We start from the raw sequence: 17,656 nt of genomic DNA, 5'->3' as shown, positions 1-17,656 counted from the left end.
TAGATAGATAGATAGATAGATAGATAGATAGATAGATAGATAGATAGATAGATAGATAGATAGATAGATAGATAGATAGATAGATAGATTTTAAAAAACAATGTCATTAAGGTGAAACAATCCACCTAGACCTGACCTCTGGCCATTCTGTTTGCTGTTCACTGAAGCCTTATCAGAAAGGGTGTCTGTCAAGAAGCAAGTTTTAATGAATGGAAACAGGGGGAAAAGGCTGAGGTGTGCCAAATTACACAACTGTACTGAAAATCTGTGACAACATGTCCAATGGAGTGATTAATTAAAATTTCAATATGAAGGAGGTCATGAGAGGAGTACAACAACATCTGGGAAATGTCTCACCGGCAACCGCTTGATTCTCCAGCTTAATAATGATTCCAAACACAATGCCAATGAAGGAAAATTATACCTGGATAGAAAAATACAATAACACACGATCAGTCACTATCGGTCAGTCAGCCATACCAAATATTGACTTGCAAGCTTGATAGAATTGTGCAAACTCTCATACTGCATTTCCACGCGTTTCAATGTGTCAATAAGTCGCTGGTAACTATTGTATCTATTGTGACGCTGCCCCATTTTCCTAGCAAAATATAAAGAAATGAATGGTGGGCTTTTATACACAAAATTTTATATCTGTGGGAAAAAAATCTTTAAAATCAGCACGACTGATTATTATTCCATGGACTCTGCTACAAGTGGTGGTTTTTCCATTCTCATCAAACAACACATTTGCAGCCTTGTGTCCTTCCTTAGCCACTGGCAGTCAGATCTTGAAATCGAGTTAATACAAAGTCCTCAGACAAGATATCATTTACTTTAACACTGGCTCAGCCTATGAGTAACAAGCATGCAGATGAAGTAGGTAAGTTACCTCCTCTCACTGTGCACACCAGATCCCAAATGGTCACAGCATCCTTTAAATGAAGTTACATAACCCAAGATAGCTGTGTATCAAAGTAACAACCAGAAGAGAGAATTTGTTTTATTTCACGATGAATAGGCTAACTTTTGCACTTTTGCTTGTTACTCAGCCTTCCAAACTCCAACTAGAAGTCACTTTTCTTTTGCAAGTGAGAAATAAATCTCCCACACCATGTTAGAGATTCAGAAAACCATCTAGCAGAGAAAAACACTTTTGGCTACAAAAGAATCGTACAGAAAATCAGAACAAAGAATGTCTCAGAACACTGTGTTCTCAATCACAGCTGCTCTCGCAGATCTGGGCTCTTAACTCTATAATTGCCTTATGCCTGTTGTATCATTAGAGGAGTCCCATCCCTTCCCCAAGCATAACATTACAAAGTCTCCATTAAACACAAGCTTGCAATGAATTGTATTGTTTAAACCTCATCTATAGCTCAGGGGTTGAAGTGGGCCGGCACACCTTCAATTGATGAGCATTGAAGTCTGATAAGCAGATTAATGCTGATGAAGTATTACTGACGAATTAGCTCATTTGTCGTATGCTGCAGCCTGGCGTTGTTTTCTTTCTTTTTTTCAAACAGCTGGACAAACAGGACGAGTATGGACTAATATGTATATTTAGCTCTCAGCAACACTTTGTGACAAACATTTGTGATAAAATGCGTCTGCTAGCTAAATGTCTGCAGGTGTATTTGCCAGGGAGAGAAAAGGAAACGTTGATGTACGACACTGAGAGATGGAGGATGATCTAAGAAAGAGCACGGGAGAGGAAGATGAGAGATTATTTTCAAAGCTAAGAACTGCTCAGTAAGTGCAATTTGATAAACTGGAAACTTTTTAAATCCCACATTTGATTTGTACATGATGATGCTGAATTACATTTTTGGCTATTTAAAGGTTCCTATGTATATAATTATATAATGTAATGTGTTTTCCTAGTCTTACTGACCACTCAAAGCATTTTAAACTATAAGTCACACATTTTAACCATACATTCTCACACAGCACTTGATGCTATTAACCTCACATCCATGGCCATTTTCAATTCACAAATTAGCCTAACATGTATGTTTTGGGGCTGTAAAAAGAAGTCCACATATGTACAAGGAGAACATGCAAACTCCACACAGAAGGCCTGTAAGCTCTAAGGTGGCAGCACTATGTTGACCACAAAACAGCACAAAAATACTGGCAACCGTCAGTGCTATCCCTCAGCCTACCAGCATACACAGCTATAGCATCAGTTTCAAAATCCTGCTTTGCCTTGTTCTGAAGTTATTGCAGTTATTGCACAAGATTTTGGAAATCCTGTGTGACTTCCTTTTTGAGTTATGTGTTCAAAAGATTTTCAGAGAACTTGACCTTTGACCTTGAGGTTGAGGTCACTGAGATTCAAACTCATCCTAGATTGTTAGAAGATGTACCCTTGGTATCACATCGCTTTCACAAACTTAGGTGTCCACGCTGCGTGACGACAATACCCCATCTGCCTTTTACGGCTGTTGGGTAAAAAAACAGCTGGCCAATTCAAGTTCTTATCATCATGCGCCCTCTACTGGCTGTTTCATGCTTCTACATCAAACATTAACAACCTGTGGAGCTCTGACAGAAACTGCAACAAACGATTATTTGCTTTAAGTGTGATTTCCTGTATAAATTAAAATTATGAAATCAACATTTTCTTTATCTCTGTTGTATTTTTTCATAAAGGCAAAGGCTCCATGGAGGAACTTTGAACTGATATTTAAGATTTTTGAGATATTTAGCTGTTAATGTGCATTAGCAGTTCCATCAGTCATTTCCCCCTCTTCTTCTTCTTAGAGAAGTAAAATAACAGAAAGCACTGCAGTTTCGTTATTTACCTATATGAACTTATTTGGTGCCAAAATGCCATCTGTTTAAACTGAGTCACCCAGGATTAAATACACACACCCTCTGTCCACTGTCTTATCCTTTAAAACTCAGTCTAGACTCAGTTGACCACAACAGCCCGTCAGATTTTGATATTTAACTTCAGACACACAGTCAATAAAAGACACATTTTTCAGATTTTTTTCCCATATATCTTTGTTTTTTATCAAAAAAACAAAAAACATTGACGTTGTCTACATCACAGACAAGAATCATCAATATTCTGTTTTAAACAATTTCGCCATGAACAGAATGAACCCCATGCCCATCCCACCCCTGGAGCAAACTCCTCTATACACAGTATACTTTACATACCTATAGTTCCTGTTCAGCCTTTGTACATTTTACATCATTATCAAAGTAGTATCAATAGATTTAAAATACATACAATACTTTTCCATTGTAATTATAATCGCTATCCTGATTGTACATACAGCATCATTTCCCACACTTAGAGTTCTGTTGAGCAATTTCTGTGCCTCCTTTTCATCAGCATGTTCTTATAAAATATCCAGAAGACACAACACGAGTCTCCGTAATTCACCAAAACAGAATACTTGGCAGATTTTAGATGATTGGCAGATGAGAAACATTTCGTAACTACCGCTGTGTGTCATGAGAGAGGAATAGTTACCGCTGACTGCTGCTGACGTAGTTTTGAATACACAAATATTTACCGCAATCTACAGCTTTTATTTACGTGTTCCTCAGGAACCATTCTCAGACTCTCCGAGGGGCTTTGCCACCAACTGTTGCGTCTGCTCGGACATGAGATTATGAGGTACAGTCAGAGAATCTCGGTAATCCCCAATTAGACGAGCTGTGGTGAAGGAATAACAAAGAGATTATAAAAGATCACCACAACCAAAAGAGTAACACAAGTTATAAAAGTGGAACAAGTCAAAAGTATTTGTATGGATTTGTTAAAGTTCTCGGTATTGGCCAAAAACGCTAGAAGTAGTGGGCAGTGCTGAATCGATATATAAATATTTTTACCACTCAGGATTAAAAACAGACTGATTTGTAAAAAAAAAACTGATTCAACCTTTGTGTTACCTTGGTGACAGAGGTCCTTAACCGTGCGGGTGAAGCTCACCATTCACACATAAAACTTTGGCACCACAGACAAGTCTGTTACAAAAAAAAAAAGGTCGCACACCTCGAACTAAATATGAAAAAAAAATGTGAGGAAGACTTTAATTGTTTTTTCTACGCACTGACAATGACAACTGATTAACGGCCAAACACGAGTATTCACAGCCAGGCACTTGTGTCCTTTCAGATGTGAGTCGAGGGCTGGGTCAGTCGGTGAGGAACATCTGGAGGGAGGGCGGTAAACTATGTGGAAGTTTTTACCTACAGGATTAAAACACACGCATTTGTCTTCGCGTCTAACAGCGCGCACGTAGCAGTGTCACAATTATACGCTTAGTGACAAATCAAAGTTTCTAAATGTGGGAAAATCTACCAGTGTCAAAAATACTACATCAAGAAAGCCATCTTTGTTTGTACCCTGTAAACGCAAGCCAGAGCCCCGGAGAGTGTAGTTACTGCGGGCGGGCGGCATTGCAACACAACATAGAGTTGACCCTTTCTTTTTATATCCGCTAACAACACATCCTTATTCAATATTCAGTATCACCACAAAGGCTACTTGCCAGTATGGTACTGGATACAGTATGCAAGCAGTCATTAACTATAAATCACACAACCTTCAGAAAAAACTTGCTTATCACAAACTTTGACTGAATTTTAACAACTATTTTCGGGGGTTTTTCTTCTTCTTTTTTTCGCCCAATGGCTGATGAAGAAAAGTGATTTATCTTAAGTCACATCTATGAGTTTTTTTTAAGACCTTTTTGGCAATTGCTCTGACAGCAGCAGATTACAAATGGAATAAATGAGAAAGTCATGTGTAGGAGCAGGAATGGCACTGTTTCATAGTTTAGATCTCAAGTTTGAGAGAGAAAATAAAGCGTGACAGAGAAGTAGAACTATTCACACCTTCTGGGATCTGAATCCACATCCCCAAAAAATATCTGAACAATACACACGTGTGTTAATACTGTTTCAGGGTTCAATTTTTGTTTTCGTTTTTTCTTTTCTTTTTTTTTTGTTGGGTGGGGGGGGGGGGGTTCAAACCAAGCAGCTGCATTAATTTCTTCCCAGTGTAGAGACAGGGGAAGTTAAATTATAAAAGAGATTAAGTATGAGTTTACATTAAAGTCTCCAGCATGAATAAGTGGCTGGTTGGTGGAGGGCAAGGGTAAAAAGAAAAGGAGAGTTGGGGCACAAGTGGACACATCCCAATGTGTGAATATGCTAAGATGAAAAAGTGAGCTTTTCCTTTCATTTTTTTTTTAACTTTTTGGTTTTTCTTTTCTTTCTTTTCTTTTTTCTTTTTTTCTTTTTTGGCCAAACCACAGCTTGATAAAGCCAAACACACGAGCGAGGGTGTGTGCTTACATTGTGGCTGAAGTGTTAGGCACTGCAAAAAAGAGCATGAGATTGTTTTACATGTTTCTGATTCTAAACACAGTAAGGCAATTTGATTATGGTTGAATGACAGCAATGTAAGTTCCCAGCCTTTTCTCTCACGATCAACAAATGCTCAATTTAGACTCAGGCAAGAAATAACACTTGGGTTTTTTTGTTGTTCTTGTTGTTTTTTTCCATTTTCACAAACCCCTTCATAAGATTACCTGTGTAAAAAACAGCTACAATCAAAAATGAGGCACTTTATAAAAATTATAATATATATATATATATATATGATATATTAATATATATATATTTTATATAATATATAATAATATATATATAATATATATATATATACACACACACATATAATATATATATATATATATATATACATATATATAATATATATATATATATATATATATATATATATATATATAATATATATATATATATATATATATATATATAATATATAATATATATATATACACGTACATATATATATACACACATATATATATATATATATATATACACACATATATATACATATATATATATATATATATCTAGGCTAAATAGTATTAATCAATATATGTATACTGTATATTTTGTATACCATTGTAATGTGTTACTTTATATAAGAATTGTGTTAACTGTTATGCAAATGAGAAAAAGTACAGCACGTACTATAGTTTCTGTTATTCTATACTATAGTATACACTATAGTATAATATACAGTTATAACAGCTCAGTTGCAAAAAGTGTTTACACTTTGATGTTTCCAATGATTTTGTGCTACACAATTGTTCAAAATGCATAATGTAAATAAAAATAGGATTCAACAAATTGTAAAGCTCATAAACCCAAATTTTATTCACAGTAAGGCTTAGAAAATATATCAGATTTTTTACTATTTCATGAAAAACATTAGCTCATTTGGAAATGAGCTGCTATTTTAATTAAAATTGTACCTTTTCTCCATTTGAACACTTGATATTTGTTTTCCTATATTCTAATGTGAGTTAAAATTTGGGTTTATGAGAATTGCAAATCATTGCATTCTTTGTTTTTTTATTCACACAGCCTTGTAATATTGTGTATGATCTGTCCTCATAAAAACATGAAGGGACTGTTAGGGACTCCAAAATTGATTCTTTTCCTAAGATATTTACTGATTTTGTTTTCTTTTATACACTAATTACAAAGATGGCTTACATTTTGATTTAACTTACTATTTTCAACTGGCTGTGTGGCGTTTGAATCGTGTAATTTGACAGTCATGTGTCAGTCTCAGCCAATGTACGGTTATCAAGTGGAATTGGGGGATAACTTGAGCGCTCAGATTCATTAGAGAGCTGTCGCGTGTGCTCAGTTCATGTGTAATAACTGCTTACGTAGCGATTCTTCTCAGTTAAACATAAAGAAGAGCTAGAATGGACTATTCATAATTTGGACAAAATTTGGTATATCTGTTGTTTTTAAATTAAGTCTGACATTTTTTCTTCTATGCCAAAGCAGACAAGCAAGAATATTAGGTCAATCTGGTCATTTTAATCAAGTGTTTCGCTCATTCATGGTTAATGAATTGATTTTTGAGCATCTATGTAAGTTTTTTTCTGTATAATTGTGACATCAATCACTTTCATAAAATGCCTGTATGACAGCGAAGGCTTTCATGTGACTTCTTCTGCTGGATTTATGCTGTAAAACAAATACAGCATATATGAGTCCAGTGAAATTACTTTTCTTATGCCAGCTGCAGCTACTGAAGGTTATTAAACTGTCACTTAGGTTTGGGAATAAGGATGAAGGGGATCATGAGTTTGCTATCAAACCCTGAACACCACATAGTGTATAAGTAAATCCATTAAATATCCCAAAATACCACAGAGGAGCTTTCACTAGGCTTTAACAATGGCTACATTTTGAAAACGAACCACATGGCATGATGGGACATGTTAAGTTTATGCGGCTACATAAACATATATCCTGCGTGAGTGCACATGTGGAGCTTTGGGGATAAAGCTGAATTCTGTGTGAAAAAACACAGACTTTACACTCTAATGCATTTCACAAAGATTGCATAAGCTATGTGGGATTTTCACACAACCACTTCCCTATTGTCTGCAAAAAACTGACAGGAAACTGTGTTTTCATCTCTATAGCGCAAATCCGTTGCCAATTCCATCCACCACCCCAGAAAGAAGCACATTTTGAAGTCCTTCGGTAGCACAAAACCAGCGATCAATAAGTGTAAAGTCTTTTTTTTTTGCAACTGTGTATGATAAATCAAATACATTTACAGTGGCAGGGTGTGTACGTGTATGAGCCCTCTGCCAAACTGCGTTTTCCTTCTCAGTTTGATGATCCTTTAACTTACATGGACAAAGGATGGTGTAGCATAAATAGTAATACAAAGGCAAAAACCACAGGATCCAATAATTAACACTCATTAAAACTCAGCTGAGATTGCTTCATTATAGCAGCTGCCACTTGAAATCTTGAGACACAAGATTCCAATAGACTGGCTCAAACATCAATTAAAAGCAAATAAGGACATTTTTCGAGATTCCCTGAAAGTGTTTTTGAAATACGAGCGTTAGTAACATGATAATATAGATCAAGTAGGCAAAAAGAAGAACAGGCTGTCCATGAATGTCATAATGGCCACCTGTGAGCTCACACCATTACACACCTAACTGTCATCCTTTATCTATATGAAGTTAAATGATGATCAGATGTTCGTTTTTTTATTATTAAAAACAAGGTAAAAAAAAAAAAAAGAAACTTTTTCTTTACCCTGTGACTGTGTGTTGTGTATATGTGTGTGTGTATGTGTGTGTCTGTGTGTGTGGTGTGTTTGGCACACGTTTGGTTGACAGAAAACAGCAGACGGGATGGGGATGAGTTTTCCAGGGTTTCAGTGTTCAGACTCCAGTGTACAGTTCTGTTGTGGCAACAGATCGGGCTGCCACCCGTCCCCTGACGGACTGTCACTCTGAGATCCAAGACGAAGATGGAGATCAACAGTCTGGGAGGAAAGAATCAAAGATAGTCGTGAGCTTCAATCGTATACCACAGCTTTCTTTTTATTGCTCCTTATTGTGCTTTATTTTTAAAGTATATATACTCACCACAATTTACGTAATAATCAAAGTAAATTAGATTTAAGTCTCCACACAGAAAATGTTAGAGAAAGAAAGGCAGCTCATGCTAGGTGATCTATTCACCAAAGCATATTGCTTTTGTTTAATCTAGAGCTCCTGCTGGCTGGTTGGGTAAATATCACATGACCCTAGATATCTTTCTAAAAGGATTTTCTGATTGGTTTCATGCACGATGTTGCAGATGTCAATATTATGTGTCTCTGTGTCAAGCTTTATCAGCTCCAGGCATTTTCATATGTTTCTTCCCTTTATGATCCACCTGAGCAACAAGAAGTCACTGCCCTGACTCTGATCCTGTCAGGAAAATGAAGTCAGCGGCACCGACAAGCAAACATCTTGGGTTTATCACTTGTGACCTACAGAAAAGGATCCCGTGAAATAAATTCATTAAAGAATAATCTCGCGGCGCAGCCGCAAATACTTAATCAAGATAAGCTCGGAAAGGAGCGCAAATAAATGAAAGTGCGGTTTGAAAAGCTATGAGTCAGTCTAACCACTTGCCCCGTGCATCATTAGTGTCAAATGTCTGTCTGCCGCCTCAACACTCTGGCCGTCTCTACCCAGGTATGCTTGCAGCTTTGTGCACTAGATTTCTGTTTCACCATTCAGCTGATGACGACCAGCTTTTGCTTAATTTCTTAAAATCTTTAGGTGAATACAGTGTATTATATAGGCTGTGTGCGCTTGCCATACTATAGCTTTCATACAGTTAGGATTAGAGCCCATGTTTTTTAATTATTACTCATTACAGTTTAATATTGTTTTAACTGATGGTTAATTGAGGTTTAATTTCCTTACATGCCTTTAAATGGAAAACCAAACTGGCTGCCAGTTTATAACGATCACATGCTACATGTTCAGACATTTTCATAGCGTTGGATAAATGCTCTTTATCTGAATAAATAAAATGCGCGCATGTGATTGGTCCTCTCACAAATATTAATATTAAACTTTTTATTTATTTTTTATTTTTCACATGCAGCCTTTAACGGTTTAGTTCTTGACATGCGCATGCAAAAATCATATTCAGCCACTAAGCGTTTAATAACTGTCATCTGAGCAATGTGAGGGAAACCTCGAAGCTGCCATGTGAAATGCAACAGCCAACAGGACACCCACACATAAATATAAACACCTTGCTTGCGTTCTGTCCCCTCTACCTCCATTTATGTGAAATGGCTCATTACCAGCAGACAAATCAATTGGCTCTGCTCTCTGAACACCCACTTGCGATAATAAGAGACTCTACAGACAACCCACAGACTGGAAATATGGCGCTGCCCACCAGCTTGAAGCCAAGGTACACATCAGTAAAAGATGAAAGGAGAAAGAGTGACTAAGACCCAGACATGAGCTCTGTCTGTGGATTATGCACTCACATGAAAAAGTTTTCGCTAGACAAATATGATCAAGAATCATATTTTAACTTGTGTTTTTGCCTATTTAAAAACAATAACATATTCTTCTTGCTCTCATTAAACATCAAAGATTAGGGCTGATCTAATCTTTTCATAAATGGATTATATTATTCTGATGTTACGATATTTATTGTCTTAATAGAGATACAGTTTTGGCCTTTTTTGCTTAAATGATCGGGATTGTTTTTAACTATTTGATTGACAGTAAGTAGATATTTTCAGAAATCACATCAAAAATCATTTCCAGATTTGAATTATTCTCTAAATTGAAGGAAACAACTGCAGTGTCAAACACACGTAGTCGTTTAGCCTTGAGGCCAAAACTGACAAAACAGAAATCTCCAGCCAAGATATAAAAAGAATTATAAATGTATCTGCAGAATATATATTTAATTTTCTTAACACTAAAGATCTAATCATAACTTATCACTCTACAAGTAGTAAATAATTCAACATGAACTGGCTTTGTAGTGCTTACCTTGACCATCTTTTCTACTGTTCTGGTGTGCTCTCAATTCTTCTGATTTATAGAAATCAATACTGGCATAAGTGTTGAGGCTGGAGCCAGCACTGCTACCCATAGCGCTTCCTCCCATGTTGTAGGCAGAAGAGGTGTGCTCCACTCCAGCTTGAGGGCTCTCCTTAATGGCCAAGTCAAGGTCAATATAATTAAGGCCTTGTTCTCCAGATGAGGTGGAGGCTTGAGGTGGAGGTGTGGCAGACATACTAGCAGCCTGCCCGCTCTCCCACAGTGAGCAGTCCAAACCATGCCGATGGCCCACTGCCTGGCTGCCCTCTGGGAAGAGGGAGGTAGAAGAGGATGCGTGGCGTGGTAGTGAGGGAGGTGAATTAAATGTCTCTGGGCAGTGGCTTAGGCGTCCCTGCTGGTCACCTCGGACCAGTCTGCTGCTCCGCTCCGGAGACTGGAAGGACTTGACTGGGGAAAAGCCCAAACCTGTCTCCTGCTCCACAGGTAAGGGTTGACCAGAGTGGATGGCAGGTCGTGCTGAAGTGCTGGGATCTGAGGCTTTGCTCTCCGTAAATGGAGGCGGGACTTCTGTCAGCGCTGCTGCTGTCTTTATTTTTGTTCTGTAGCCCACGTTGCCCTCTGCGGCCAGAGGAGAGGACGTGCCGTGCTCGTGTCGGGCCTTGGGGGTAACAGCTGGTGGGCCCTGTTGGGTGCTGAATGTGGATCTAACATGAGTCACTGGTGTTGAGGATTTCCCTAAATCCATGCTGACGTACTCAGCAGAGGTGGACAATGGTGCAGAGAAGCTGCGGGGAAGGTTAGCAGGATTATCATGGCAGAGGAGCGGTTGATTGACGGGTCGGAGCGTTCCATGGATCACAGGACGTTCGGAACCTGCACATCGTCCTTCGCCATATTTACTGTCTTCCTTGAAGACAATACTGACATACTCACCAACATTCTGAGACACTGATGGCGGCAGATTTTCTTTAACCCTGGGCAGCGTGTTTGCTTTAGTAATGTCTGAAGACATGCTGAGGGGACGACCCCGCCTTTGTTGCTTTGGACTCTTACTGCTCGATGCACGTTTTTGGTGGTGACGCCCATCTTTCGTGCTTGTTCCTGCACTCTTGTATTCTGCTCCGGTTCTTAATAAACTTAACCCTCTCCCCGCTGATATGGACTTGTCTTCGAGGCTTTCACTACTGGCAGAGCTAGAGGAGAAAGAAGAGGAAGACATGGAAAGTTGGCAGCTTCCAGCAGCGCCCATTGCAATTTTGTTTCTCTTGCTATATCCAACTCCTCCTCCCCGTCCAGCACTATCGTGCCCACTGCCATCTTTTTTTCCTTCTCCTTTGTTCAAGTCATCCTCAAAGCGAGTGTAGAGAGTGTGTTGATAAGCTCGTGGCAGTGAGAAGTAGGAGTTGAACATTTTTGGTTGAAGTTGGTGCTGTTCAGGATGGGAAGGCGGTGTGCTGCAAGCAGAGCGGCTGCTGACAGGTGAGATGTTCATGTAGTCACTGGCAGCCCGGCTCTCCATGTTGCCCCTGCTATCCCACATGCCTAGTCCATGCAGGTCTGTGGAGCTGCTGCTATTGGGAGACATGACCATGTAGCCCTCTGAACTGGGCTGGCGGATATGCTGAGGGGGGGACACGCTGTTGTTGGGGGTCATGGCCATGTATTCGTCATCTGCCCCGGGTTTAGTACCGGAGTCAGAAATACCTATTGAGAGAGAAAGTGAAACAGGAGGAGATGTCACTCCAGGCAACATTGACATATAGCCACTATCCACAGCTGCGCCTCTGTCCACTTCTTCCCCGCTTTTGTCAGACCTCTTCCTATTCTCCCCTACAAGTTGCCCACCCCCAACTCTCAGTCTGCCTGAATCATGGTGCAAATCAGCTCGCTGTGTGTTAGCGCTCTGCGACATGATGGCGTATTCTTTGTCGTCCTCATCATCTTCATCTTTTCTATGTGGAGTCAGCCGCTCGTGGGACGCCACAGGCAGGGAAGCCCTCTTACTGAGCAGTCTGCGTTCTGCCTCTGATTCACGACTGGATGAACGCCGCAGTATCCGTCTGCCTTTGGAGCGATGATGGGAACCAAGCAGACTCTCTCGCTGTCCCATGACGATATAGCTAGAGGAGCCTTCTCCATGTACGTGATGTCCTGACAGGCTTGGTAGGAGCAGAGAGTGCTCGCCGGGACTGGAGCCGTACTCATCTGAGGATCCATAGTCGCTCGGTGAACCTGAAACAGAAACTCTTTGTGATACACGAGGGTAGGAGCAGATCGTCATGCCTCCCACCGCTGCCCCCACTAGTCCACACTCTGAGCCATGACCAGAGCTGGAGGACAGACTCGGCGCAGGGGAAGGAGCAGGGTTAGGTGTGTAACGTGCAAGGCTGAGGGTAATCTTAGCAGGGGTTGGGGCCCGGGTGGGCTTGGGTCTCAGAGTTGGGGTAGTTGAGCAGGATCCATTGAGACTTGGGCTGGAGCTGGCCCACGTCCCTTTGGCACTTGCTCCACTCTCCTCCGACCTGGCTCCGATGCTGGCTGTTCGCGCCCTTGGAAACCCGTGGCGCGATGTAGGTGATGTGCTCGTGCTGCTGCCTCCTGTTCCGGGGGTCTCCGTGCGTGCCCGTCTCGAGAAGCCCACCTGGCTCGGTGGCAGATTTGGGTGATGACGACGGCTCGGGACACTGATGGGATTTGAAGCAGTACCACCTCCACATGATGTTCCCACAGACTGAGATTTACTGCGCTGACGGAACTCCTCACTAAGGGCCTTCATGGCCTCCAGCAGGGTCTCGTGCATGTTCTGAGCCACCACGGAGTCATCCACCTGCATCCAGAACTCTCCGGGGCCAGTAATAGCTGAGCGCCCCACCTCAATGAAGAAAAAATTCTCTGAATGACCACATCTTCGGACATTCATCAGCTGCAACACTACAGAGGCCACATCAGAGTTGAGCTTGACAAAGTTGACTGTCTTGTCAGTTAGGCACAGCCGGTAGATGCCTACTAAATTCCTGGCATGTCCAAGACCTTTAGGCCAAACCTTGACCTGCCACACTTCCTTGAAGGTTGGAACAGGAGATGGAGAGCTACACTCTCCACTGCTTCCATAGTCTTCAGGGGTTTTACCTAGAAAAACAGTAAAGAACAAATAAAACAATTAGGGGGTTTAATGATTACACACATACATGCAAGAAAAAAAGAGGGGTTTAATTCAAACATAGCCTGCTGAAATACTAACGAAAGCCAAAATGACAGTAATAAGTAATGCTTTGTTACTCTATCGTAAGTAAATTGCCATATGCAAGAATACTGCCAAACAGCTGTGCTGCAGCCAATTCATCACCATCACTTTTAAGCTACAGCTCATAATTAATTAAGCCTTAAAAGCTATAGAAAGCATCCACTAAAAAGCATCATGCTCAACTGTGATACAAGACATTGTAATTCTGCTCAGTGCCAATCAAGTAACAAATTGCAGAATCCCCCCTCCCTCCCCGCCCCAGCCCCCCTCTCACAATCAGTGTTTTTTTCAGTAAACAACAAACAGTCTGCTGGTTTGCTACAATCCACCAGAGAAAGAGAAAATATTAGCAATGAACTCCACAGAAATTATTATAAGACATAATATATTAATGTGCTTCAATCTATCTCTCTCTGTTTTTTGTTTGTTTGTTTTTTTTGCAAGACTCTCGCCTAATTACGATCAGCTGCACATTAAAATTAAAATAAACAGACATTGTTTTATTGTGACTGTGCCTGAGCCATACTCTGAACAAAATGGGGGTCTTCTGTGCTCTAATGTGTGTCTGTTAAGGGTTCCACAACCACATATTAGAGCTGGGCAAGCCCATCAGTCTCAAATAACTGAAATGCAAAGGGAGAACAGGCAGGGTGGGTGGTGGTGGTGGTGCTCAGCTCCGGCATAAGGATAACAACGTAAACACGAGGATAACCAACAGAAACACAATTTCCAGCGCAGAGCGCACTAACGATGCCATCTCCTCCCTACCAGCAGCAGCACCGCGCAACGCAAATGTAGGTTAGGCGAATAGCAGTCGGAGCTGTGCAGAAAAACAAAAACACGGGCTCCAGCGGAGTGCACCGCGATAGGCTGCTACTATATGATGCATCCCTTGGATGGTTGCTATATGCCCACTGCGCCATGCAGAAGCACACCGTCGTATGAAAACGGACTGCATTTTGGTCACAAGAAGCGATCATCTCGTGTTCTTACAGGCGGATGCTGTTTAACGCATCAAATTATGTTTTTGCTGACGGATAATAATCCGCAGGTTGTGACTGTATTAAAGCACTGCTTATTGAGATTGTGCTGCACAAACACACAGCACATGCCGCCCATAGCGTGTCGGTCTAACCCGTTCAATAGGATCCACCTGCCTCTTGGTTAAAATACATCACCCTCCAAACTGCATTGCTCACACTATATGGGTACAATTAAAACACAAAAACCTACAAACCTAAAAATAAATAAATAAATAAAATAAAAAATCAAAGAAAATATTCAAATAATTCGAGCCGGTGATATGCAGAGAGACACGGCCGAGCCAAAATAGTGTATGGAGAACAAATAGCCTACGGCAGGATAGGCCTGATGCAGAAACAGACAGAAGAAATCACATCACACTTTTCATATCTTACAGTTGCCCTGAAGGTCCAGCATTGCTTGGTACCACTCATTTTGGACCTCCTCGCTGTCTGCAGCGATGGCAAAGCTCTCGCTGCGGGTATAAAGCACTATCATGTGCTTGTTCTTGGAATCTGCCCGCTTGTTTATGTTGAAGCAAGTCTCCAGGTTCAGGACTTTTTTGGGCACAGGTGATTTACTGCGGAATTTCTTCTCGTTCTCGTAGTACTCAAGTCGAGCGGGACCATGCTCCGAGGCCGCCCTCAGCACGAAAAATCGCCGGTGCATTGATTTATGCTTGCGGAGATACCCGCTTTTCTGTACATCTTCATAGTTCTGCGGCTCGGCTGCTTGGTTCTCCATTGCCAAAACAGGCGAGCGATGGTTATTATAAACAATTATTCTCAGGGGGAAAAATAATGTCCATGCGTATTCCTCATTTATCCATCGCAACTACTATCCCTCGTCCTCCCCGCGTTCACGTTTAAGTGTCCAGCATGTGTGAGGAGGCGCAGGATGGGGAGAATCAGCCAAGCCAACGCATGTTTTGGGTTTGGTATCATATTGTGAATCCAGCAGCCGCAGGAGGATCCGCGCACCGAGCGTGCACAGCGTCCACCGCCGCTCGTCCCGCAGCCCAGCCCAGTCCCCAAGTCCAACCACGGTGCGGTTCAGCTGCTTAAGGACGTCTCCTCCACCTGTCTGAGGTTGCCCATATCACTCTGTATTCGCCACTGTCAGATTAGGCAGGATAATAACGACATCCCCGGTAAAGACTTTCGAAATAAAAGCCTTAGGAATTGAAGGGAGGCTACAACCGAAGCCGCTTATCCATTCGCGCATTTTTTTTTTTATCACTTCTCTTGAAATGATATGGTAAAACGATAAGTGTGGCCAGCATTTTTAGTAAGTCTTGGGTTTGTACACTGTTTCCAAATGTTGAACATTAGAGCTGTGTTGCCTCATCCAGCATCACATTTAGTGATTTTCAGTAACTTTGCTGTGCATTACAATTGGTCTAACTTTTACTCCCCCACAGTTTTGGTGGTACTACAGTAACACAGTGAAATGTAACACATCACGGTTACATTTCTCTGTAAGAAACTAATGTAGCTTTGCTGATTTTAAATTCAGATTCACTTTTGTTCAATTGGTTAAATTTAAGAGAGAAGAGCCTACTCCCAGTGCCTTGCTAAGATTATTATTTTTTCCTCTCTGGGCTGCTTTTACACAAACTGTGCCGTTGGCTTTGCAGTAGTACCATAATAAAGATGGTAAGAGAAGGATCTTATGATCTAATATGACCCTTGTAAGCAAAGGGATTTGTGCTGATATGTGGGCATATATAAGTTTTTATTGTTAATCAAGTGGCATGTGCTTGTCGTATTAACATAAACGTAAAGTTAATTAAATCAGTGAAGTTCAATATGCATTTAAACATTACAGATTTTAAAAATTTAAAAGCTGAATTTCAGTTTCTTTTTCTAAATAATGACCTCAACACAGCTCACCAATGATCGTTTGAGAAAGAGTAACGGGAAGTTACAGGAGCAGTCAACACTGCAGTAGATTCACAGCTGCGTTATATGGATTCTAATATCCTGCTGGTTCAAGAAGACAGAGTATTGTGACAAATGTATCGACTGCACTAATGTGAGTTGTATTGTGAAAGACAACTTGCTCTGTTTCCGCTCTCCCCCGCCTCTCTGTGGCTGACTTGACTTGCATCCGTTAGACTGACACCTCCAAGCCGGTGCCAGTCAAATGCCAGGGGTGCTTCGGGGCTGCTGAGGTGCACAGACCAGGAACGCGGCGTTCAGACCACGAACACTTGGTGCGTGGCGCTGTGTGGACGGTCGGCCAGTTTATATCGTTTCCAGCAGATTTTACCCAGTTGGCTGTACAAAGACACGAGGAAAACAACTGCAGAACGTGCTGCTTGAGAGGTCGAGGATACGCAGCCATAGGCCAAATACATTTTGGGGGTAGTCGAATGTCAAGCAGCCATTAAATTCATATGTGCGTATTTTATGCAGAGTCCGCTGTAGAGTCCACGGAATCTGCTGGCAAAATGCAATTTTTATAAGCAATTTTATATGCAATTTTTATATGTGTGAATGTGTGAGTGAATGGGTGGATGACTGGATATGTAAAGCGCTTTGGGGTCCTTAGGGACTAGTAAAGCGCTATATAAATACAGGCCATTTACCATTTACCATAACAATAGCTAGAAAATCGTTACCCTTTTTCACGTTTAGAAAACCCAGTTAACCCAATTAATTCGTTCTGTTCAATTCCAGTTATTTTTAATAACAAAAACGCGTAAGAAAAAAGGGGAAACAAACAAATTATTAATAATAATCACATATTTCTGGAACTACTGATAAAATGGGTTGCCTTGGCGATCAGTTGCGAAATGTCGTGGTTGAATTTGAAGATAATAAACACAAGTCAGATACACTCATCAGCAGGCTACATCATACTGCCCTATTGTTGTTTAACAGTCTTATCTGCTGGGAGCAACAAACACACTTAAACAGAACCGGGATTTCACACAATAGGGTTGTGATAAGCTTGTGAATGTGGA

At 40.9% G+C, this 17,656-nt stretch overlaps 1 protein-coding gene across 1 annotated transcript; it reads right to left on the bottom strand.

Moving 5' to 3' along the window:
- Positions 1-5,918: 5,918 nt before the first annotated feature.
- Positions 5,919-15,829, bottom strand: si:ch211-284e13.4 (insulin receptor substrate 1-B). The gene is made up of 3 exons (XM_005922256.2): positions 15,084-15,829; positions 10,410-13,550; positions 5,919-8,377 (listed from the first exon to the last, which is right to left on the bottom strand). Exons 1-3 carry the CDS (start codon positions 15,430-15,432, stop codon positions 8,370-8,372), a joined length of 3,498 nt encoding a protein of 1,165 aa, XP_005922318.1. The 5' UTR covers positions 15,433-15,829; the 3' UTR covers positions 5,919-8,369.
- Between the last annotated feature and the right edge of the window lie 1,827 nt (positions 15,830-17,656).

Source organism: Haplochromis burtoni, unplaced genomic scaffold (assembly GCF_018398535.1).
Source record: "Haplochromis burtoni strain Fernald_Lab_line unplaced genomic scaffold, NCSU_Asbu1 Contig_56, whole genome shotgun sequence".
In the NCBI taxonomy this organism is placed as follows: Eukaryota; Metazoa; Chordata; class Actinopteri; order Cichliformes; family Cichlidae; genus Haplochromis; species Haplochromis burtoni.
The sequence above is the reverse complement of the archived record's forward strand: the minus strand, read 5'-3'. Positions and strand labels throughout refer to the sequence as shown.

Bases quoted from the DNA above. Each gene is read 5' to 3' on its own strand.
- si:ch211-284e13.4 (XM_005922256.2), bottom strand. From the start codon at position 15,432: ATGGAGAACCAAGCAGCCGAGCCGCAGAACTATGAAGATGTACAGAAA. The intron at 13,551-15,083 runs GTAAGATATGAA...CTGTTTTTCTAG, and splicing joins GCTGGACCTTCAGGGCAACT to GTAAAACCCCTGAAGACTAT.